Source organism: Odontomachus brunneus, unplaced genomic scaffold (genome assembly GCF_010583005.1).
Source record: "Odontomachus brunneus isolate Ranch 3 - 2012 unplaced genomic scaffold, Obru_v1 Obru_scaffold_254, whole genome shotgun sequence".
NCBI lineage: Eukaryota > Metazoa > Arthropoda > Insecta > Hymenoptera > Formicidae > Odontomachus > Odontomachus brunneus.
The window spans coordinates 53,865-80,569 of NW_022639704.1; the positions used below are offsets into that span (position 1 = coordinate 53,865).

The 26,705-nt window shown below is 38.1% G+C and overlaps 1 protein-coding gene across 1 annotated transcript in view; it reads right to left on the reverse strand.

Annotated features, from left to right (window-relative positions):
• Positions 1-285: 285 nt before the first annotated feature.
• The window catches only part of LOC116852753 (mucin-5AC-like), a 41,317-nt gene continuing 14,897 nt past the window's right edge, over positions 286-26,705 (reverse strand). Inside the window, exons 4-9 of the mRNA XM_032833389.1 lie at positions 26,493-26,618; positions 24,886-24,996; positions 24,251-24,437; positions 12,441-12,622; positions 2,517-2,757; positions 286-1,370 (exon numbers count right to left, since the gene is read on the reverse strand). Of these exons, the coding sequence (XP_032689280.1) occupies positions 1,123-1,370; positions 2,517-2,757; positions 12,441-12,622; positions 24,251-24,437; positions 24,886-24,996; positions 26,493-26,618 (1,095 nt within the window). The 3' untranslated portion in view covers positions 286-1,122. The remainder of the gene's footprint in view (positions 1,371-2,516; positions 2,758-12,440; positions 12,623-24,250; positions 24,438-24,885; positions 24,997-26,492; positions 26,619-26,705) is intronic.

The following is a 26,705-nucleotide window of genomic DNA, read 5'->3' on the forward strand; positions in this document are numbered from 1 at the left end:
TATCGATCCAACAGTGTCGGTAAGAGTTTATCTAGGAGCTATTATCTTCGTTTAATATTTTTGAAGAAAATCTTAATGTATAGCAAACTTTTGAAATCATGCTAATTTCCGTAAGGCGGATGTCTTTAATAGTTCTTCGTTAATGCTAATGTGCGTGATCCGTATTCGAATCGTAGGGATTCGAATTTGAATCGAATCGAATTTCACTTGATTTGATTCGAATTCAAACTGTTCGCACATCTCTAGTATTTTATTCTAATGAAATAATAAAATAATGAAAAACAATTTCTCATAAATACCATTTCTTTTTTAAAGACCTTGCAATTTCTATAAACTCCTGTTACGCTTCCTCAGCGTGCATCGTCGTTATATATACATATGTTATATATAACAGCGTTATATATAATATATAATATACATAATATATAATATTATATATTATGTATAATATTATATATTATATATACACGTATATATACATACATATATATACATATACATATGTATAATTTATTTTTCTTTATTTTCATCGTTTATCACAGCATCGCGCGTTACAAACTGCATTTTTTGTTCTGCGTCGAGAGGAAGCACGCGCAATCAACGTACCCGCAATGAATCGTGAAAGCTCATCGACTATAAGTCGACTCGAAGATAAGGACTAACTCTTACGATCGGTTCGTGAGCACTACCGTGTCCTCGGTAATTGATGAATTAACGTCGCGGCGCTTTACAATTACCCGTGCAAATGCGAGCGGTTCGGCGAGAAATCGCGGCGATTCGACATTCCTTCTTCGTCTTAAAACTTGTGACTAAACGTCTCCACTTCCGTCCTCAAGCGCACGGCATCTCTTTACGCACGTTCAGTCACCGATACATTCTGCAAAAAATTTTTGAGCTCAAAAGTACCGAGAGGAATCCCCGAATCTCTCGAGAAAAGGTGATCTCGGCATCGTGGTTCTCCTCGTGGAGCAGGAGAAAAGTCGCGCTCGGGGATCGAGGAAACGTCTCGCTTTCTCTCTCTCTTTCTCGAGGGAGAGCCGCGCAATCAAATCGCGCAGAATCGATTTCCCATGGCGGTCGGGGATACGATCGAGGATCCAACGACGAGCCCTGAGAATTGCCTCAATCGGTGCACTCGGAAGCGAAGCTCTCGAGGTCCACGTAGTGTCCATTCATGTTGTCCTCCAGTAGCTGAGCGAGATCCCTGCGTAAAGTCTGGAATTCCGGCCTGCGGTCGGGATCGGCGTGCCAACAGCGCGATATCACCCTGAAGAGCTCGCTTCGGCAGTGCGAAGGCCTTTCCAGTCGATAACCGTTGTGCACGTTCCGCATGACTTCCCGCGCCGTCATATCCGGGTACGGTGTTGAACCTGAAGCAGCGCAAGGTGCTGTGATCATTACGATAGGTTGTCGGCCGACGGGGAACGCGCCGAGGCTACCGTCGCGCATATCGGGCTTATCGACGGGCAACGTAACGGCGCTCTAACAAGCTACAAAACGGGCCCTTTTCGCGCGGACTGTATCGCGCACACCCCATTTTGGGTCGACGCGACGATAAAAGGCAGCGGAAACAGAACCGGAAAAAGGTTATTAAAGAATCACGACCCGACGTATACGTAGCTCTTTCTATTTTAGTGTATAGTTACGCGGAGAAAATATTATATAGTTTTTTTCATATACATTCTTTTCGATTTTATCATATTTTTTACACTGAAAGAAATAATATTTAAAAATAAAATAAAATAATAAAATAGTATTATATAAATAAATTATATAATAAATAATATATAATAAAATAGAATAAGAAAATAAAATATTATAAAAGTATCTAAGAATAAAAATAACTAAAAAATAAAAATACTTGTTCAACAGGTACTAATAATATATTTTCTTTCTATTAAAATGAAAGAATTTAAATAATTTTGTTTAAATAGAATAATTCAAATAAATATTTTATTCTTTATTAAATACCATATTTTATTAAATATTTTATATTTTACTTAAATAAAAACATTTACATTCCTTTAGTCAAACAGAATAATCAATTGCTTTTTTATGAAAAGTTACAGTTTTAGAAAAATGTATATTCCTCATTTCAAAAAGATTTTTTTAAATATAAAAATATGCATATTTACATGAGAAAATATATTATTAGTATCTAAAAAATATTTTTTTATATTTTTTAGATATCGTTTTTCTCACATACCATTATTAAAATTTCTCACTTACCATTATTAAAACATACATACATTAAAACGAATTGAATACATTCGCGGTTGACATTAACGCAAAGATAATATTTCGTCGATTAACGAGGTAAATATCGACCGTGTTATTTTTGGCGCCCGTTTCGCGATATTTCCACGCTGATTAAACACGTTGACGCACGTATCTCTTTATTTTCACACTAAACAATGCATGAGACAACGATCGGCCTTTCTCCCTCTCTCTTTCTCTCTTTCTCTTGATCGGTCAATATTTGTTCTAGGTAACGAGTTAATGACCAAGACTCTTACCTAAGGTGACGATCTCCCACATGAGGATCCCGAAGCTCCATACGTCGGTCTTGGTCGTGAAGAGAGAATAGATCAAGGACTCAGGGGCCATCCACCGGATGGGCAAAGCGTTCCTGCCGTGTCTGGTCTCGATCACCTCGCCGTCCTCGTTGGCGAACCTCGACATGCCAAAGTCAGCAATTTTGCACAGCTTATTGTGGTCCACGAGGACGTTCCTGGCGGCGAGGTCGCGGTGGATGATCTGCGCACAACAAAGTCAGTGTTAAAATCATCTTGAACATGGAAACCATTTTAAGACTGGCGACTTATTTATTTAATTATTAAGTATAACAATACGGAAGAAAGATTTCATCCCTTCATACAAAGACAAAAACACTTAAATATAAAATGATTTAATAAAAAAAAAATAAAAAATTTAATAAAAATTAAAAAAAATAAAAAATTTAATAAAAAAAAAGAAAAGGTATTACAAATTAGGTCAATTAAAAGAAGATTAATTAGTTTGCTTTTCAGTATACTTTGCGACATATTATATTAATTCTTTAAGTATCTTTAAGTATTGATATCAATAGAGACCACTTAGTATCGGGCAATTGAAACGCGCCACTTTTGCTATTTAGTGTTTTTGACAATATTTCATTAAAAAAAAAAAGTTTATTAAATTATCTATTAAAAAAAATATAATAATATAATTATTAGTAGAGAGAGGGAAGACCAGGGTTAGATGTTTTATATTTTAGAATTTTGAAGTCACAACTTCTTAAGCAACTAATTGTTGTGTAAACATGATAGAGGCAATCTTCTTTCATGTATTAACCTCCTGTTAACCGTATACTTTATTTTATAATAACGAAAAAACATGCAGCAACATAGCTATCTTGTCCTGGTACCGGGTTCAGCTGTCCAGGAGCGCAGGGTAAAGAAGGCCACCCATAATATATGTATCCTGATTAGTAGTTCCAAAGTCTCCGCGAGAGGTCTCCACAGACCTTCTACGGGCCCTTAATAGCACACTTTATACCACTTCTTATATATGCTCTATTTCAATCATTTTATGAATGAAAATTGCATTCCCAAGTCGAAATTTTAATGCTACTTTGACGCTCTTAAGAATAGTTTACGCCTACTTAAACGGTTTATAGTCTAGGTAAAACCTACTTTGACGATATTGATACTCATTAATTTCTTTTTTGAAACTTTAATTCTACTTTGTCAAAATTTTGACGCTATTTTGACGCTCTAAAAAATAGTTTGAGCCTTCTTAAATAATCTACAACCTAGGTGAAACTTATTTTGACAATATTGACACTCATTTCCGAGTCGAAATTTTGACCATACGTTGAACCTTGAATTCTACACCGCAGTAGGAACTAAGATAGCAAAGTAGGTTTAATTCTAATGATACAATTTACTCCTACTTTGATCCTGATGATGTCTGAAATATATGCAACAAATAAAATGTATATTTTATATGCTATTTGACGTTTCTGTTTTGTTATTTATTAATTTTTTTTAAATATTTCTACAAAATATATATATTTTATGTAGGGACTGAAGCTTCAATAGAGGTTCGCAACTGAATCTACTTTGCTTTCTAAGATCCTACTATTGTACAACCTACTTCGAAACGTTAAAGAAAGCAAATATGGAAATTTCAGACATCATCAGGATCAAAGTAAATTATATCATTGGAATTAAACCTATTTTGCTATCTTAGCTCCTACTGTGGTGTAAAATTCAAAGTTCAACATAGGGTCAAAATTTCGACTCGGGATTTCTTACTAGAAACAATATGCAAAGTGACCCACGTAAAGTGTTACAAACTAATAACTCTAAACATATTTGTCCTATCAAAAAGTTGTTCATGAGAAAGTTTTATATATTCGAGGGGTCTTTCTAACTACGTAAACAAAAATCCACTTCTATCCCCCCTTGAAGAGGGGCGAGAGGTAACTTTAAAGTTTCAAATAGGGGACCCCCTATACAATGTTACATATTTGGATTCTACAAGTAAACTTTGCCTGAAACATTTCTTTGGAAAATGCTTCTATCAAAAGTTATTGTATACACTTGCAAGAAATTTCATTCTAGCTAGTAACACATCATGAGACTTTGTGATAGCTCGTGCAACGTCGGGTAGTTCCAGTTAATATTATACAAGGACAACAGATCCGAGATAAGTTTTCTGTGCTCCAAAGATAACATGATGATGCAAGGAGCGCGTTTCCGTTATAGTGTGACCGCGGTTTCGCGCTCACAGCCGTTCGCACGATCGGGAAATGACACGGGCGATCACAGGAGAGAGTTCAGTGTCGATGTCCCGTTTATTTTTTTACTTTTCTTTTGCTTTCCAGAAAAACCCGGCCTTCGAGCTTCGGACAGCTCGAGCGCGACAAAATGTGGGACTCGCGGCGACACAGCGTCGTCGGTGGAAAGAAACACCACCACGTCTCTGAATGCGCGCGCGAAGGCAAATATTGCTTCAGTCAAACGAAACACACGGGTCGGATCCCGTAACGTCACCCGGCTGCAATATTGTAAGTGAGGATTTCTGGGAAGGATGAATAATTGCAAATACAAATTTTATCAACAGGTCTGTCTCTGCGTGATTTGTATCGCGACAAAAGAGACAATCGCGGTTACTCGGTCTCTCGACGGTGGAAAACAAAAATACGTTGCTTTTACCGGAAAAATAAATCAAGTAATCCTTGTTCGTCGTATCTGAATTAGCTGTTATTAACCTTATTAACCATAATTAGTGTTTGAATTGGTCGTTTTTAATTAATTTAATAGAACTATGCGCAGAAAATGTTTTAGTAAATATGGAGTACTTCAATAAAATATTAACACTTACTATATATAAGTAACTTTTTCTCCATATAAGTGTTAATATTGTTTTGAGATGAATTCCTCATATTTAATTATTAAATAATTAAATAATTTAGTTACCGTAAGTAACACAAGTTACTGAAATAAATTTTTTCTCCATACTTAAGTTTTTCTCCATATTTAAGTTAATAAAGTTAACATTTTTTTAAAACAATATTATTACAATAAAACTTTTGTAAACTAAGACCATAGGAAATTATAACTGAAATTGCTGTATACTTATTGAAAAATGTTATGCTTACTTGATTTTCCGCTACAAAATTTGAATGTTTCTTATATTGTAAATATCGGTAGACATCGTTAGATTTACTATTCATATAATAATTTATGTCGCAATTTTAATATAGTTTAGCTTGACAAAAATGTGGCTGTTTCTTTTTACTTTGCTTTGAGTGAAAAATGCTGCCACTTTTATTTGTTTTGAATGGAAATCTACTCCAGGAAATTTAGAAAATCCCAAAACAGAGAAAAAGGAGTTTGTTGTTTCTCACAAAAGTCTCCCAATTTTATAACAACGCATTTTATACTTCCAATCCAATGTTGACTAAAGTTAGAAAGAGTGAACAAACATATTTTTCCCCTTGCATTATATATTTCCTTCAAAAATCTGTCATTTTGATCATTCTGACAGAAATAGGTCATTAGTCGCCGGTAATTCCAGCCAAGCGCATTTTGTTCGAAAATAAAATTCCGCCGGAGAAAAGAAGAAAGGAGAGGCAAGACGAAAAATTCTAATAATTATCAATTATCATGCGCCACGTCGTGGCACACACACGTTACGCAAACGCGCGGTTATGAAATACCGCATTCTGCTTGAATGAAAAGCGGCATCCGAGAGACGCATCCACGCGTGTCCGCAGCTAGCACGACACGCGCGCGCGCATGTACTGTCATTTAGTCCCGCGTTCCGTAAATGTCTGTTAAAACTCGGGAAAATCATTTTTGCCGCGCCGTTTCCCAGAAGCTATTACAAGGCCGGAAACAGGTAATAAGACGTTCGATCGAGTGCTCACGCGGGAATAATAATGAACGATTCGCTCCTTGTTACTCTAATTACCAGTCGTCAGGTGCATCTTTGTTCTTTTTCGCAAATCCTGTCGCGTTTTTCGCAGTGGACCTTTGCGGTCGCTTCCTTCCCGACGCGCGGACGAACGCGAGAATTATTCTACCTCGAGGCAATGGCGAGACGAAGCACTGAGAGCAATTCTTCGATAAAACATTAACAAACGGATATTCCCGATCATATTCCGATCAATTTTTATGTTCGATCAGGACATACATTTAATCGGATACTTGCCATCATAATGGCGTTTCATCATATAAACCGCAATATAATAAAAAAGAAAATAAAAAATCTATATAGAAATGTGAAAGAACAATTAAAAAAGAGGAAATAAAAATGTGTTGTTGAATACTTTTCTTTGGTTTTAGAGTAATCTTCTCTTCCAAACCGAAAGAAAAATAATTATAATTCATTAATATATTAAAATGAGACGCTGATTTTTCGGAATAAAGTGATGTCAATTGTGACAGTCGGTGCATGAATCGACGAACGCGAATGCGGTGAATGGACAGAGTTGCGCGCGACATTCGACTCGACTGTTTACGCGATGAATTCGAAGGATTCTGTAAGAGATACCGGTTTGCATCGCGGTATTTATGTCACGACAAACACCCCGTTGACTTCGGTGCATCGACTTCTCTCTTTATTAGACGGCTGTGACGCATGTCAATCGGCTGCTACATTTATGAACTTCCGAGTAACTTTGTGAATCATCCATGTGTGAATGGAAACGCAAATGTTAAACGCGTGTGTTACTTCATAGCGTCCATTAATAGCAATCGCGTACATTGAGGAGGAAAAAAATAGCTCAGCAAAATCGGCGATCTTTGTTCAATAAAATATGAACATGTTGGCGCAACAATATTTGTTGCTGCTTGAATTTGCAATTATTGAATTAATTGATAAACAGCCTACCAATTATTAAGCATTTGTAAAAATTTTGATCTCTTTTTTGCAAATTTCTGCTTTAGTCTCCTATTATTATCATAAAATACAATTCAATCATAATAATATTTACACTTATTTTTTGTGACTTACTTTTGCCATCCCTCGATTGTCTCGAGTTTTGAATTCCTTCGTGAAGAAAGTTTATTATTTGAATACTTAAAAAATTTCATTCTTAACGGATAACATCTTTTAGAACTCTTCTAAGACCAAAAAGAAAATATTGAAAAAAAGAATTCTAATTGCAAAGTGCTATTTCTTATAATTTCTCATATTCTGAGCGACAATTATTGTCGAAAGAGTTTTTTTCTTTAATTGAAGTAAACTATTAATCGGACATCTATTAAAAAAAAGATATTATTCCGACTTTCTACTAGATATTATTTCAACTTTTCACTTTTGAATCAAGAGAAATATGTTTACTTGAAGCAGAATGTCCTTTTACTAAAAGAAATTTCGATTAAAAACAGGATTTGTTCCGTAGATAAAAGACGAAATTCCTCTAACTTTAATGTTCTTGTGGCTATCTTGATTAATGACGTCAAAAGAGAGAAAACATGCCCAAAATTCTTGCAGAACAGTAAAAAGTCAAAGTAAAAAGTTATGTCCATAAAATGATACTTGTGATCGATCGAGCACGTTCGTAAAATATCCCGAAAACTTTCCTTTTATCCTAACAATCAACGTGAATAGCCCTAAAATTAACGTAACAATATCATGAGGAAAGGTTGACTAAAAAGAAAGGTTGCGTCTCACGTTAATTTTCACGTTAATTCAGTTTGATGTAACCAAACCTTTTGTTCCATGTTGTAAAAAGAGGTATAATTTTGACGTGCTTTTTGCTGCAACATTTTCGCCGTGTGCACGATTATCCTCGAGCTCGTTTCGTGCGAGAAATAAGAGTTAATCTTTGCCTAGTGACACAGATCCTCGGGTGAGACCGCGTCCTCCGAGACGAGCGGCCAAACGTCACGGCGGAAGTTTTACGACCGTGCGAAAACGTACGGAATGAAACGTCATTAGCGACTATTTGTCAGGCAGCGGATGATGCCCGCGCGACCTTCCACGGAGTGCCAGTTGTCCTCGAAGGTTCCCCTTTCCCGTCGTTCTCCTCGCGATCACGTGGGTGGAGAAATTTACGCCGGGTTCCCTTATCTATCTCCATCTACCTCCTCCTCGCGCACGAGCGGATTTTAGGATTCTCGAATAATTCGGGTGGCTAACTGAGTTGTTTCCGGTATTTCTTCTCGAATAATTCGTAAAAATGTCATTTACTTGGCGAGCAAGCAGTTTGCTCAATACTTCTTAATATCTGTATGGAAAATGTGGATAACAAAAAGAAATCACAAGAATTGTATTTCACAAGATTGCTGCGCAAAATTGCACTGCAGTGGCTTTCCGGGTTGTAAGGGTTGTCGATTTGGGGTGCCGCGGCGGGAAAACTGCGTCGAAAGCATTGCCGAGTTCCTCGTGTAGCCGTAAACGCTTCGCGAAACCGTTTTTTCCTCGTCTGCTCGTAAAGAGGAGATATTAAAATCGTGCATTGAAGCTTCTCGACCGCGGGGACCCAGAAGGGGGGCAGCGGCAATGATACAACCGCGCATTAACGCGCGCGTTCGTTTTTTACTTTTTTTCTATTCATAACCCGCAAGTGCGATCCATATTCCAAATCGGCCGCCAGCCGTATCTCGCGAATGAGGACGGAGTTAACGGTAATTGGCCGTAAAGGCTGTTAAGTGCGCGATAAGTGCGACGATCACGCGACAGCAGCAAAATGTTGCGGCTTGAAAAATCATCCGACGCATCGAGACACTCGACCAGCGGCCGAGTCCTGGAAATTAATTACCTCTTTGCGGTTCTTTGTGTATCACCTCGACACCGCGTTTCATTCTATTTGGTTCTATCAATGACCTTTTGCTTATTAACCCGGGAAGCCAGTGTAGTGCAATTTTGCACAGCAATCTTGTGAAATACAATTCTTGTGATTTCTTTTTGTTATCCACATTACCATACAGACATTAAGAAGTATTGAGAAAAATGCAAACTACTTGCTCGCCAAGTAAATTAAATTTTTACGGATTATTTGAGAAGAAATATCGGAAACGACTCAGTTCGTAAAGGTTCACGGGCAACAGCGACGGGTCCTTTAAATCCTTGATTGGCAAACTAAAAAACAATGCAGAAGAACTCAAATTTTCCCGTAAAGGAAATTTATGAAATCGGACTATTCTTATGTTTTTGAGCCCCATGAAGCTTAAAGTAATCTTGAGGAACTTTGTGAAAAAATACAGTTTTTCTACAGAAAATTTTCATTTCTCAGCAAATGCTTTTTAGTGAACGATTGTGAACAAAAGAAGTTTCTAGTGGTCTTATTGATTTTTTTATTGATATTTATAAGATAATCTTTTTCTTTCAGCATTGCTCTTTTGCAAAAGTTGGCAAAATATGGGTTTTCTAAAATTAAGCAATTAAAATTTTGTGTCAATATTTCAAAATTTTTATATTTTTCTAAATTTTTAGTCGGCTGTTACATCCGCCAAGTTCCAAAATTCACCATTGAATGGAATGACCTCAAAAACCTCCGAATATCCAATTTTATAAATACTGAGATATTAAAAAAGAGCCAGAAAATCAAGTATTAAAATGCAATATAACGTTTTCGTCAGTTAAAGCCACCTTTTGAGCACAATATTGCATTTCCGCCGATCAAGGGGCCAATCGCGCGAGGATTAACGGCAGGACCAACGGCTAAACATGTTAAACGACCGCAGCGTGTATCGATCTCGCCGAGGTGTCGTCCCGAAATTTATCGCGACTCCTTTCCACCCTTTCGCGCGTCCGGCGGTCCCGGCGGTATGTCGTAAGGAGTCGCACGGGATGCCGTCGCAAAGGAAGAAAGAGGAAAACACGGGGAAAGAACGGCCGCCAAAGCGGTTCTCTGCCTCGTTCCTGAAGCGACTTTTTTTTACTGACGCGGCGACAATTAGTTATATCGCGCGAGACCCGCACGGATGTTCGATTCGCAGACGAGCGAAATAATAAAGCGAAATTAATTGGCGCGTTATCACGTGCAAATTCAATGCCGGCCTCTCTCGAGGGCTCGTCGAAAGAGATTGATATAACGAGGACTGGCAAGATATATTGACATAATAACGCGGGATTTTGTTGTTTGTGTAATACTGTGTGTTTACTGAGAGTAACTCTCTCTCTCTCTCTCTCTCTCTCTCTCTCTCTCTCTCTGGCAAAACGGTAATTAGCCGCGTCGAGGCCTCGGTCTATAAATAAGCCTTCTGCATAATGAGGGTTCGTTAATTGACGCGGTATTACACATCGATGGCGCATCACCGAGGGATATAACGTAACGTCATCAAGGATTGTTAGGGGATGTGTGTTGGCATGATGATCGGCGTAGCGCGAGATTTTGTTTTTGTAACTTTACATCCGAATTGCACGGAGAGAAGTATTGTAGAAAAGTAAAGTGAATCGAAATTTCACGCGAAATCATTGAACAAATCTGGGAATTATATGGAGATGAAGCAATTTTTAATTAAACTAAGAACGTGTATGTGTGGGTGTGTGTGTGTGTGTTGTATGGGTTTCTTAAATTTACACGAAATTACGAGCCGACGCGAGAAGGTAAAATAAGTGCATGTCGTAACGCGCTTGCATCGCCGAGGAGGTCAACGCGGCTGAGGCTGTTAACGTCGTGCGCGCGCGTTGATTTCATCGGGCCCAAAAGTGCCGTGACGAGATTTACTATCGCGGCTCCGTTTCCTTTCGTGTCTCGATCGAATTTCTTTCTCGATGGCACGTAGCGGTCACGCACGCGCCGACAAATGAGAAAAACAAGAAAGACGCTATTCTACGTGAACGAACCACGTGGGAATCGGCTTCCTTTGCTTCGTCCATAAATATGCAACGTATAAATATCTGGGGATCAGCCGTTCCCATAAAAATCACTTAAGGTCAACACCGATAATAATAATGAAGCTTATTTAAATTCTACATATACTGCATTGTGCATATATATATATAAAAGGCAATCAGACAATTACAATTACTCTTTCATAGTTTCAAGTTAAATCAAATTAATTTTAAGTCACTTTTATACACGAATTTTTCCTCGCATAAAATCTTTTCAATTTTGTCATATTTTTAATAATAAGAATAAATTGTCAATTAAATTTTTGCTAAGAAACAGTAAACTTTGCTAAGGAGTAAATTTTTTAAATACTGAAACTACGAAAGCAAAAAATGATGGGGATTCGTTATTTCTGATAAAAATTAGTTAAATTTACAACAGTACATTTTTAACTAACGTTAAATAAAACTAAACAAGGTAAATATATATTTTTTCCCTTACATTACGTATTTTTTCAAAATTCGATAATTTTAACCACTCTCATAGGGAAACTAATTTAATGGAAATTTTTTAACATCAGAACTATCAAAATAATCAAAATGACAGATTTGTAATTTAAGTTACTTGAATTTATAACAATTTAAGTTACTTGAATTTATAACAATATATTAAAAAATTTTAATTAACGTTAAATAAAACTAAAAAAAGCAAATAAATATTTTTCCTTTTGCATTACGTATTTTCTTAAAACCCAGTTATATTTTACCCACTTTGATAGAAATAAATCATTAATTGTCAGTAATTACTTAATATGTATATGTATTGATAACAGACTATAGTTTCTAAAATATAAACAGCATATAAATAATATGAAACAGGAAGATAATAAGTGCTTTCTATATAGTAACACAAATCGACATAGACATCGTTTTGGCATTACTTAATGAGTAACGAAGACAGAGGGATGTTTGTGTTGACTTGAGTCGCATTCCGAAAGGAAAACATTCAATAAATTAAGGCGAAATATTGATATTCTTCAGTTAGAAAATTCTACAGCAACTTTTGCTACAAAATTTCCATGTAAAGGCGATTTTGGGGAGCACAAAGGAAGCAGAATGGGAGCAGAATGCTTACATTTTGCTCCCATGAAAAGAATAATTCGTACCTTCTTCGACGCGAGGTATTCCATGCCTCTGGCCACGCAGTAGCCGAAAACGGTGAGGTCCCTGGACGTCAAGGCCGCGGAGTCCTCGCTGAAGTTGTAGAAGTACTGCCTGGTGCGGTGGTCGCGCAGGTACGCCAACAGCTTGCCGTACATGACGTACTCCAGTATGAGATAATGAGGCTCTGCAATCACAGGAAAAATAAAGCTGCATCCTCGATGTTTATTCATGGCGCGAGTGAGAGCATTGGAGCGCGTCGTCCGTGTGTTTCGTAGCGTGGAGATCTCAATCGCCAAAGGATAATTCTTATTCATCGGGACTTACTCACTCGGGACTGAGCGGAGCGAACGCGGCTTTGTGTTATTTCGCTCGGACGCGAGCCACTTGCCGTGCGAAATGTGCACGATTCGCCGTGAAAACTGAAAATATTATCGCGACGAGAAACGACGGCATTTCTCGCGGGCGTCGCTCGCGCCTTCCAAGGTCCGGCGAATTTTTCTCGCGACCGCGCGTCTACGTGAGTCTCCTCACAATCCTCTCGACAAACGTCAGAGAAGGCGAATGTAAATGTAACGACGACGTGTTTCTGTGTTAACGTAAATTGCATTGCAGCGCGCGACAAACTGACCATGATCTTCTCGCGGAATTTACTAGACGGAAGAGCTGCCTAGTATTTACTTATCATTTTGTGTTGCTTAGTTTCTAGAATCAGTAATTGGCAAAAAAATACTGACCAGTATTTTCTTGCCCAGTTTCTGAATAGTTATTGCGTAATAAATCCTAGCTGATAAAAACTAGCCAGCTTCTGGCTAGTAACTAGTTCTCTCTGGAAATTTCTCTACACGTGAAATGATGAAATAAGTCTGTTTTGTCTGCATGCCTCATTTTACAATTTATTCATCGCCAGAGGAAAAGGATACCTTTCAATTTAAAATGTTACAAGTATGCTCAAGCAGTCTCAAGTGCTCTCGTCCACATTTATCTTTACTCAGAAATGGCACGCAACTTCCGTCAGTATGTCGTTCCATCACGTCACAAATTCAACACGGCCGCGATGAGATATGAGGAGCCTTAAAGAGAATTCCGCAACTTCTGAACCGTTCGTATTTCACCGAAAATTGGTCAATCCAATCAAACCTTCTTTTTTTCCGTGCAGTTCCCGAACCTTAAGATTTTAGTTTTTTGGAACAGCACATGTCCACCTCTTCGATCGTGTGGAAATAAAAAGAGCGCGCGCATTGTCGATTAGAAGGTCCCGCGGCGAGGACGAGAAATCCGCGCGGGGCGTTTGAGAAATAATTTAAGCGACATGCTTTGGCGAGAGAGAGACAGAGAGAGAGAGAAAGAACGAGAGAGAAGGAGCCCCCGTGGATAGAGCGCGGCCGGCTGATTGTAACTTATGGAGCCGCTTTCGTCGGCGCACTGCTATCGTAATTCTCATATTAGGTCAACATTACCACCCTCCAATAATTCTCGGGCGCAAAGTAGCGCGTTAACGCGCCCGCCGCACGGATTAACGCGCGACCGATACATTTCTCCGGCCGGATTGGACGCGACGTAATGTTCGCGGTGGCCATTCCACTCGTGTCGACTCGCGCGTTATTAATTATCCATTAACGATTCAACGTCGCGATATTGCATCGCGAACGGCTCTGCGCCGCGATTTATCCCGATACGTCGCGCGCACGAATATCAACATGCCGATGATAATCAAGCCCGTGCTTCGTTATTATTAAATCGATTCGCAAAGCGAACGGAAGGATCGCTGCCGTTCGTGTACGACTCATTGACTCGTCAAAGTGGCCGGTTATTTTAATTAGATTATCAAAGGTTATATATGAAACACGAATGTATTATGATAATGAATTCTGAGCTTCGCTGTGTAGCGTTATTTGTATGTTACTTGTCTGATTTTTGTGGGGAAAATTCGTGCGTAATTTTTTTGGTCGCCTGTCTCTGTTCAATCACACAGAGTCGCGGATGCAGGCAAACGTTGAAGCGACATTTTTCCACACGCTGCGTATGTACGCGCACTGGACTCGCGCCAGCTCTGCGTTCCGATCCGTAAAAATCGCGGACCAGCGCCTACGTCGATCGATATGGCACGCGCGATACAATAGCCGTGACGAATGCGAAACAATAGAAGTGCGCGACGTCGATTCGCGACCCTGATGGTATATCGTTCCGCTTACCGTTTACGCGAATCACGCTTCGCACACGTAATAATAATTGCGAAAACAAACTCGCAGTGCGATTGAGTGTTACTAAACGACTGGAAATTTATCCCACGGTCCTGATTCTAGTCGATCCCAATCAGTTACCTGGTTTGGTGATGTCGGCTATTATTAATAAAGTTCTATCATTAATAATCCTCTGTCTGTTCTTTCTCGAACTTCTCGAGCTCTCTCGAATTCTTACTGAACTAGTGAGCACAGATGCAATAAGTTAGGATGAAACAAGTACATTTTGTACAGTTTAAGAAGTGATTCGAAAAGAAACAGACTTCTTATTATCAATAAGATTCTGATTGCTACACTACGTTATATGATTTTTTTAGCAGGTTTAAATGAATTGAATTATTATTTTCTAAATTAAGTTTAGCTTGATGATTTAAAAAATTAAATTAATTAAGCTAAAAGTTACATAAAAAAATAACTTAATTAAAAAGTAAATTAAAAGGTAAAATTTTGAATTGTATTAAAATTAAACTAATAATAAATAAACTAATAAATTAAAATTAAAACTAAAATTAAAATGAAGTTGAGATTAAAATCAAAATTTAAATGAAGTTAAAATTAAATTAACTTATCAAAGTTAAAAATTAATTACATCAAACATTATATATGATTTTTGCATAATTAAAATTTTAATCGTGGATTAAATTGTGTGACTTTTAACTAATTAATTAGTTATTTTTCATTCTTGTTCATCAAAACCTGGTAACGCATTATTTTGCACAAAGCAGATAACTGATTACAATGAATATGATCAGGATTATAAGTTAAATTTCTAAATAGATAAAATAAAACACTCAGTTACTGGCACTCTCAATTATTAGACTTCTTAGTCTTTAACATTCTAGAAGAACTTAATTTTTCCTACGATCAATAGCGGTTGTTCATAGTTTCAGTTTTAAAGCTCTTCTTTGGAATCATTGAATACAGGCAAAAAGTTCAACTACAATGCTAGTTGCATGAAAAACCTGATTATTTCTAGAATGTCGATAAGCTAAGGGGATGTCAATAGTTGGGTGTTTTATTCTGTCTAAATGTGCATTGGAATAAAAATGCGTTTGAGCGAAGTGGAGAAGAAAAACAGGACAAAAATAGATTGGACAAGAATAGGACAAGAATGTTTTTTGCAATCTTATGTTGCGCGCGAATCCCTCATCGCGACAGATGTCGTTGTCGGCTATTTCCTCGACAAACCGACGATATTTGTCTAATCTACAGGCTCTCACAAGGAGACACGCCATTAATCCCGACGAATTCTGAGACTGTTGCCAGATAAGGACATGGTCAGACATCGAAGATCTATCTTGGATTCGACGAGGGAGCCGTCGAAGTGGCCGTCGTAAAACAAAACGTCGGAACGGTACCTTCCAGGACATTATCTGCATGAAAAACTCGCGTCAAAAGAGAAGAGAGACAGAGTCATAACATGTGGCTGGACTCGCCGTTCTTAAAGAATGCCGGTCCTTAATGTCGCCTCTATTTCATACATCTCGCCATGGTCATGGGAGTAGATAAATAACCCGGGGCTCGATTAGAGAAAAAGAGAGAAGAGGAACAGAGGCCGGGCTTAAGGGGATGCTAAAATGAACGACGGACTCCAAAAAATATTGATGACGTAGAAGCAATCACTAACGTGCAGGCGATTATACTATCCTTTTCATATTTCTTGTATAAAAAAACCATCCCTCTACAGAGGGATTATATATACATAATTGCTTTTCGTATCATTTATTTAAACAAAGGGCAGTGCTTCGCGCGTCATTTTTATGTAGGAGCCGAGGGAATTTTTGAGAAATTTCGCGATCGCGCGCATAAAAAATCGTCGCGTCGATTAAGACCGTAACGTGTCGGCGAATCCGCGCGCTGCGAAAGGACACACCGTTTCCAAGGCGACACGAAAAATAACGTTCGCGCGGCGCGATAACTTATCGCTGCGAATTCTCACCGCTCGCTAATAATTCCTCCGGTGGTCTACGAAACGACTGGCCGCGTCACGGCTTTTATTCCCCGGCCAAAACGGCGCGGCCACCGCTCGTAAAGCGGTCGTCGAAGAGGCCGCGCTTTGACGTACGTCCCCGGGAAGAAATTCGGCCTCCGCCGCTGCCGCCGCCACGATAAATGCGGTGTGGCCGAAATTTAAACGTCGTAAATTTTATGCGCGGTGGCCGCGCGCGTGTACCTTCCGCGGCTCTGTTGTGGCCGCGAAGAGGGTTCCACAAGCGACGCCCGAGAGCAGCGGAGATCTCCAAGGATCTCAAAGGATTCCCGAGGATCTCCCAGGATTCCCGTCCGGATCTTTTACTGCGGCCGTGATGAGCGTTTTATCGTTGCAGAGAACAATTCGCCGGTCCGACGGGCGAATTTCTTCCTACCCCCGTCTGCCGACTTGATTCCTCGCCAATTTTCCTGCAAGGACGATCATTCGGCGAATCGCCGAATCACCAATTAGCCTACTAAGCGCTTCAACATTTTTTTTCAGAGTAGAAAATATTGAGAGGTTCGGGATACTTTATATTCTCGTCGAGGATAAAATTCTCCCCAGCTTGCAAAATTTAACGCGAGATTTTATCGACGAGATCTCTCTCTCTCTTTCTCTTTTTTTTTCTCTCGGCTGTCGTCGAGGAAAAGTTTTTTTATCTCGCGGAATAATGTGGGAGTCCGCGCGTGAGTTCGAAGCTATTAGGTGCCTGCAAAGTTTTAATCTGCTTTTTTCAGCGCCCTCGTATGATAATTTAAAATTCCAATAAATTTCCATCGTTTTATAATTATTGATCAAATAGTTTTTTTTTTCTTTTATATGCTCCATTTTCTGTATTTAATATTAAATCTAATTTCCTGTCTTTTTCACATTTGTGATTATTTTTATTTTATTCGTGCATACTGAAAGTTACACTTTTGATAATAAAGGTTATTATTATCATCATTATTAGCATTATTATTATCATTATTATTATTATTGCATTCTTTAAGGATTCACATCGAAGTCTATAAAAGTCTATGATATGATTATATCATATATGGCATGATTAATGACAATAATTTATATATTATCAAAATAAAGCGAGAATTTGCTAAAAGAAAAATAAATTAATAATTCCATCGATATGATACTATCTATCCACTCTAGATAGAGTTATATTTTTCGTCTCAAATAGTAAAACAGTGATTTTCCCGCTAAAGAAACTAACATGGCGATTGCGTACGAAGCAGAATTGTTGACACTCGAATCTGTGTAAAATTTCTCACAAAAAAAAATAAACAAATTTTATTTCCTCAATTTATTTAGCGATGTCATCTTAGTATAAGTTGGCTTTTGTGTTTATTATCGTGTAAAATTTATTGTAAGATTTGTTATCATGTAAGATTAATTGCAAAATTTATTAAATTCTGAGGCACACAAGGAAATATGAAAATATATAATCACGTACACGTTCAGAAAATTGTATTTCCCGATGTTCAATTGTATTTGAACCACAAAACTCTTCATCTTTTAAGCTTATTCAAGACTATTTTAAGTCTTTTAAGACTATTTTATGAAGAAGAATATTTTACCGACCAATATTCAGGTATTAAAGGAGTTAATCATTTCTTTATCAACGCAACATATAAACCTGAAACTACATTATGTTAATGCATTTAATGGAAATGAAAGTTGAAAAAATGTAGCTTTAAGGAACCTTCAAACCTTTAATGTACCTCTAAAAATGTACCTTTAAAAATTGGTAACGAAATGGTAATGAAAGGAGAATGTTACACACATAGCCGAGACGAGATCATTGTAACTGACTCGACGTTCTCGAGGCGCGGTTTTTAATTAACGCGAGAAGGGCGACGAGACGGGCGCACGCACAATAGCTACGATAATTTCATTAATCGAAAGTGAACGATAAACGCGCGGCCGTTGGGTCTTCGCGCTGAAACGATCGTACGGCCCAGATCGTATCGTCTTTTTCTCTCTCTCTCTCTCTCTCTCTCTCTCTCTCTCTCGTCCCGTTCACCTTTTTCATCTGGCCTCCTTTTGATCCGCGAATGGAACGAGCGTCTCGCGGGGATACCGACTTAATAGACGTATTGTGCCGCGAAGAGGAGGCACGTCGCGCAAGCGAGCGCGCGGATGCGTATGGAAATTTATACGAACGATGAGAAGTAACGATATCGAGCAGCCTGGAAGGAAGGACGTATAATGGTCTCCCTTTTCTCCCTCCCGAGGCGCGCCCTGACACGTGCGAGATCATCAGAGCAAATTTCTGATGTCTCTACCGCGAATGCGTTGCGTCAAACCGCGCGGAGAACCGTGCGAGACGCGCCGAGTCGATTTGCGAATTTCCGAATCGACTCCACGGCGACTCGCGTCGTTTTCTCGAATCAGAAAGTGAAACCTGGAGATAATTGGCTCGATGTCCGGAAAGTCGTCGAGGAGGTGTAATGAATTTCCTTTTACGATATTTCGCGACGGGACTCGATCCTTACGGGGTAATTTCGCCGCGCGCGCTTGTCCGGCAGGCGAATTATTTGCCGATTCGTCGCGCATTTACTTTCGATAATGAAATCCCACAGCATCAATCACTTCCGACCGCACGACTGCACTTTGTGAGAGCGGAACGCGATGTCTCTCTCCTTCCTTTTTTAATTAATCGCGAGGTGATGAAATAACGGCAAACATTCATCGATCATCGCTTTTGTTCGTGCCAAGCCGACAGGATTACTGATATCTTTACGCCACTTTGCGAAAGAAACTGAGAGAGAAAGTACACGGAGAGAATATTATAGTCAGATTTCATTTAAATTCTCTTCAATTTTACTATGTTTTTATTGGTCCAGAAATAGACTGTCAATAAGGCCTATCTTGCTAAGAAACATGGCAAATTTCGCTAGAAGTACATAACAAGTGTTTCAACTTTTCGATTTCTATATTAATTTTTCAGACATAAGTTCCCAAGTGAGGCGAGCAACTAACACCAAAAAATTTTCTGTGTAATTATATTACACAGAAATAAATTTATTTAATATATATTTAAATATATTTTTTAATACATTTAAAAATATATTTAAATATTTAATATTTAAATATATTTAAATATATTTAATAAATATGTTTAATATATATTTAATAATTAAGTATGTTTATGACATTAAAAATTATATTAAAATAGTAAATAAACATAACAATGCGTAAATATAATGTAATGTCATTTATTTTTATTTATATCAACATAGAATATCTTTAAAGTTTTATGATTATAATACGATTCTGTATTGTTAATTAGTATTAATATTGTTAAATAAGGTAAGTAATATGTCTGTGACATAATTTTCCAAGAGAAGTGAATGGCTTGCCCAAAGTAAATTATAACTTCTTATAAATGCAAATATTATGCATTTATTTATCTCAAACAAAAGCTTATAACTTAAAAAAACAATTTAAAAAATCCACAAAAGTTATCAAAATTTTCTGACAGAATTTTTCTAAAAAAATTATTTATAGGGCGAACGTCCGCTGGGAGTCAAAAGGTTAACAGTAAATTTTAGTTCCTAAAATATAAGTTTCGGATGAAAATAGCGAGAATTACTGTAGTATGTCGATCTATTCCTCGATTACCAAATGCCACAACACCTTGCTAATAAATTTCTGCGAAATAAACATTCACATTCCATAAATAAATTTCCGAGTATTTTTTCTCTTGGTATGCTCGGCTCCGTATCAGTAGGTGAGATACGGCGGACATTAAGCTGACACATCGGCAATTTGTTTATCGGCCTTTTGCGTCTTGTCCACGAGACGAATTTTCAAGGTGGACAGGCCGACGGAAGGAAAATACCGAGAGAAAATACTGATCAACGAATTGTTTACGACGACTTAATTCGCGGCTGTCGAGTTTGCGGAAAAACTAACGGCAATTATCCGCAGCGACGTAGAGATAACGGGGACAGGTAATGAGAATAAATCTACGTCCATACGAAACAAAGGCGATTCGCATGCGTGATTATCATAATGACCGTGCAAGCTGCACGTCTCTAAACGAACACGACCGCAAAACAAAGGAACAAAAATGAAGAGGGAAAACGTTTTCACGTTCAACGATTAATTCGTTATCGCCCGGTGCGAAATTATCTTGTTGCGCAAAAACGTTTTGAAACGTGCGAACGATTATCGCTCGATAAGAGCGTTACGTACACGAGATATACTTGTATCTTTCGAGCGCGAACATCCCCGAAGAGGACGCGAGTCTCGTGCGGCCGATAAAACATTTCGTTTACGATTTCAGCGCGCGCGCACGCGTTCATTCTACAATAAGCTAAGGCCCGATTTATAATAGATGGAGTAAGGAGTAGGAATAAGACGAAGTGGAAATAATTATTTCGCTTACTCCCTTACTCCAATAAAAGTTTGCCCGTATACATCACATGGAGTAAGCCTGAATTAAGTAGTAAGAGCTGAAGTAAGGAGCTGGAATAAGGGAATAAGCGAAATTAATTATTTCCATTTCCTCTTACTCCTACTCCTTACTCCATTTATTGTTGTTCGGACCTAATAGTCATAAGTCATAGACAAGTTGACCAACCACAGCCGATTATTTTTGAAAATAGTCGACTGTGATTGGCCAATTTGCTTGCGACTTATGACTGAAAGCTTATTGTAGAATGCGCTTAGAACATCGCGATGCGAGATTGATCGCATCGCTCTATGTCGTTATATATCAAACCAATAGTATTCTCGATTGCTCCGGGAGCGATTCAACTCGATCTGTCACGAATTTATCTCCGAATTAATATTGTTAAATAAGGTAAGAGTAATATGTCTGTGACATAATTTTAATTTTAACAAGAGAAGTGAATGGCTTGCCCAAAGTAAATTATAACTTCTTATAAATGCAAATATTATGCACTTATTTATTTCAAACAAAAGCTTATAATTTAAAAAACAATTTAAAAAATTCACAAAAGTTATAAAAATTTTCTGACAGAATTTTTCTAAAAAAATTATCCAAAGAAATTAACTAATTTATCCAAAGAAAATTTAGTTCTTACAATGAATCAACATAACCAGAGTAATTTTGATTTGCATAAATTCTATTTCCTTCAGTTTTTTATAAGAAAGAACGTCGTAATCTTTATTTTTCTGTTAGTTTGATCGCCAAAGGACGCCAAAGTTAAAAAAACGTCCCCTCATAATCTACAGGATGTTCAGTAACTCACGGAGAACAAGTGGATGTACAAGTACCGCGGTGTACAGATAGATTAAGTTAAACCGAATGAAAAATTCCTCTATCATTTGGCAAATAACTACGTAAAACTTTCAGTTATTAATCTAAGAATATTCGTGAATGATCACGCGAACCAGCAAAATACCGATGAATTTTTGTATATGAAACATGCAATGAGAAATATCGGTTCATAATTTTTTAATCAGAATTTGGCCGAAAATATTCGTTTGTTAATTTTTTATCGGATAATTTCACTCAATGTATACAGTAGATGAGCTGTGATGGCGACATCTGCCGCTGTACGCTTGTATGTTAAGTCAAACTGGACAAAAAAGTCCTCTCTACTATTTTCCAAGATCACCTAGATGTTTAGTTATTAATCAAAAAAAATTGGTGCATTATCGCGCACATCTGCACTGAGAAAAAAATGTACTAAATTTTAAAAATGTTTGTTCAGATATAACTGTGAACATATTTGTTTAAATTAAGCAATTATTTTCTAAAATTAAATAAATAAAGGAGCTTTAAATATAAATTTCTTCCTTTGACTTTAAAAAATAATTACTTAATTTAAACAAATATGTTCACAGTTGTATTCAAACAAACGCTTTTTGAAATGTAATAAATTTTTTTCTCAGTGTGTATACCAAACTTCTCACTTGAGGCTTGAACTCTCGTAATTCGAGACAGACTTACGGTGTTATCGATCGCTCCCGCAGGGACTCGAGCCCAGGGTGCAGTCGGAAACGCTGTAAACCGCGTCCGACGCATCTCTCGCGGAAGTTGGCGCGAATCCGAATTCGATTAAACCGCAAGGCCGACCGCTGGTGGTGTGGAAGGTGCATCGCAACCGCATCGTGGCGGCGGCGGCGTTCTGATTGCAGGAGCCGTCCTCGACCGTGTTCTATCTCTATCTGCGCTGCTCCGCGCGGCGAGGATTGCTTGATTACTTAATTACCATATACACTGCGCATTCCGCGCCCATGTGCCAGCAGTTAAAGCGCCATTAGTTTTTAAAGTTCACGCTGCCGCGGTGCGTGCGGCGACACGCAAGGTCGAACGTAAGTGACGGTAATGAGGAAGATCCACCTCGACTGCAACAGCAGTAATACCGATCGCTACTCGTTGCAGAAACGATCGTGTTTCCATGGGAAATTGCCCGGCGTGTAGCCGGTACCACACTCATTCAAAGAAGTGGTCTCGCTGTTATAGCGAAAATTATCTAGATATAATGAATAAGTGACTAGTGATATCGCATAAGTCTTGTATTTAATCAATACAGATGGTAGGAATAGAATATCTGTCTGAACTACTTTTGAAATTGAACAGAGAAATCTCTTTGTGGCGGCCATCCAATTTAAAGCCAGTCACATTTCTTATAAAAATTGACTGCGCTAAATGAAAAAGACCAGCGATGAAAGGCAAATGAATGTATGAACCTTATACCCACGTAAATTTGCTTAGATGTTGCTAGAATGCTGTTCCTATAAACCCTATCACAAGTCATTTTTTAGCAAATGCGAAAAATAGTGATAAATTTTAGCTATGATATTTAGAATTCTACCTAAACCAGCAAAAAGTTTTTTAAATGCAAAAGAGTCTCTCTCTCTCTCTCTCTCTCTCTCTCTCAAACTCTAACGTATATGACTAATACAAAGGCAGTAAAATGAGCTAACAGATATAGATATCATGAAATTAAAAACTTTTCAAAAAAATAAAACAAAATAAATTCTTAAATAAAAGAATTTTATTTAAAAAATAAAAATTAAAATAAAATAATTATTTAAATTAACGAATTTAATATAAAAATAGCTCTCTCTCTCTCTCTCTCTCTCTCTCTCTCTATATATATATATATATATATTTATTTATTTTTATATATAATAAATATATAATAAAGTCTCTCCTTATATGACCAGTGGAGAGCCAACAAAATGATCTAACAGATATAAACATTATATGAATTGCATTTATCGTTTATATCTTATATTTTAATTTTATATTTTATATATCTCTCATATCTTTATTATATTTTGTTTCAAAACAATCGATGAAAAATCAGCGTAGCATGTAACACGACAAGTGTTTTGAACGAGCGTATCAATTGAATACGTCGACTGACATACACTGAGAGAAAAATATAGTTGCCTTTGGCGTCAACTATACTCTTTTGTGATTTTAACCACAAAAATGATTAGAGAAACAATTGTTTTAATAACTATTATTAGAAAGATGGTTCTTCTAATTATTTTTCTGGTTAAAATCACAAAAAAGCATAGTTGATGCCGAAAGCAACTATATTTTTCTCTCAGTTCTCTCAGTGTAAGAGAAGTACGTTGTGCACACGAACGTTGCGATGTGACGTCATCTTACCTTCTTCGGTGCAACAGCCCAAAAGCGTCACGACGTTCGGATGACTCCCCAGTTGCTGCATGATCTCGAGTTCCCGGACCAAATCCTCTTTCTCTCGATCGGAGGCACCCTCCTTGACGGTTTTCACCGCCACCAATCGAGTGGTGCCTTGATGACCGGTCAGATCGTCGGCTTCGGCTTTCCACACCTGGAATCCATTCAAGCGCACGATCATTTCCACGGGAAAGCAACGATACCAGCGCGGCGCGGTCTCGTCTTTTTATTCCCCGTATACTAAGGAAAAGAATCCAGCGCAACGGATTATACGTTCCCCGAGTTTTCCCTACAGTCGATCTCGCGTAATCAATTCGATTATACCAATATTACGCTAACTGCCCATTACTATCTCATGAATACGGTCAAGATTGTGCACGTCGAAAGCGGCCATTACAAATAAACGCGGGTAGACCGCGCGAGGACGAGCGAGTAAAATCGCTTCTCTCGCTTCGCGGATGGAAGTCGGGAGGACTTCATCGCGAGGATTGGATTTCCGCGCGAGTTTCGTGGGGGAGGAAGGGAAAGGGAAAAAAGATCCGACAGTCGCGAATTACGAGCTTGGTTTTTTATAGCGCGCCGCAGGAAATAATGCCTCTCACCTGGCCGAAGTTTCCTTGCCCAAGGACTGTCTGTAACCTAAGCTTATCTCTAGGAAACTCCCATCTGGATTCCTGGGTCGGCGGAGGCGGCGGTTTCTCAGCTTCGTGACACTGCACAGAGAAAGAGAGGGAGAGAGAGTAGTGGCGACGGGTGTGTTTGGTTGCACTTTAGAATTGTCTAAAAATAACCTCTAATTGATAGGCGCGCGCGAGCTTTGACGTGTCGCGCAGAATTTACGCGTCACCTGCGTCACTGACGTAGAATTCCTTCTACACTGGGCGAAGAAACTCGTCGGATTTCCCTTTGACGTGGGTCTAGGCGCGGCGCGACACTTTCCTACTTGCGAAACGCGCTGTGGCGAAGATATTTCTCTCGTGCAAATGATCGTGAACGATCGTGAAAATTATTTCAATGATATATTCTGGTTTCTTAAAATTATATTCTAATAAAAATATAATTTTTTAAGAGTTATAACAAAGAGAGAATTGGGAATAGCAAAATAGGGACTAAGAAATTTAAATAAAGAACTAAGAGTACTCCGATTAGAGAGAATGTCCAAAGAGAGTGGTTAAGTTTCGACTGATTTTAGGCTCGATAATGACAGTTTCTTTTATATACAATTAAAGCTCACGTCAAGCTGTTTCCAAATATGTAATATGTCTTTGATCTTAGCCTCTCTAATCTGAGTCGTTCTCGAGAAAAATGGCCCAAAGGAGCCTTGATTTTAACAGATTGTTATGTAAACAAAGAATTAACAGATGTGTTATGTAAACAAAGTATCAGTTGTCAGGATGGCAGCTAATTTAACTGCGCATGACATTTGCCGCCAAACAACACTAATGTAGAACTTATCAATGAAATCTTAACTGATCGGTGATTGTTCAGGGATAATTGACTGTCAGAGTGCACATAGCAGGTCATAATCGCGGATACCGTCAGTGCAGAAGTGAGAGGCTCAGATTAGAGAGTTATATATTCGGAATTAACGACACGAGCTTTAATCGTATGTAAAAAAGATTGTCATATATTATCACAGGCTTCAAAAGTCTAGAAACATCTATGAGCGTTTGGTTAACCTAAAAAATCCGGAATAAACATTAAACAATACCTTGTTTAATAGTAGAACAAAAGAAAAGAAACATGCAAAACTTAAATATTCAATTTTTAAACAGTTACAATTTCTACAATTTTCGTCCCACAGCCTAAAATTTAGATTCATTCTCCAACTGCAAGCATATTATTTAAGAAACATTTTGGTTTCTTAATTTCAATTTTCTCGCCGATTGCAGCGATGTTTTTCACAGTTCGGCCATATGCTGCATATTTATTTATATGTTTTTTTAAATAACAAAAATAGTTTAAGAGTTAGTTTTTTAAAGTTTAATAATTGCTTAATTAATGTGTAATATTTAAAAAAATTTGATTGATGCATTTTCGCCGAATTAATTCACAAAAGTACGCTTCTCTTCGGAACGTTGCATTGGTCTGGCCCCTTAATTGCTACACACCAGCTCCCTAACCGGACTCTCACTTGCATTTCACGTTCGAGCGAAAACCCGCGAGCCTCTATCTCGGCAATTAATCTCCGTTCTCGCGCATATCTCACCAAGTGCTGTATCCTCGGTAGCTTCGTGATCGCCTTCTCGATGGACGTCTTGAAGTCGCCGTTCTCGAGATTAAGAGCGTCCTTCCTGCAGCTTATCTCCGATGACGTGTCCGACTCCTCGAGCACCTGCGAAGTGGCGGAATCAGCGTCAGCACGAAATCTGCATTCCACGCGCCGCGAGTACACGCGCGATCGTCGCTTCTCGTGTTAATT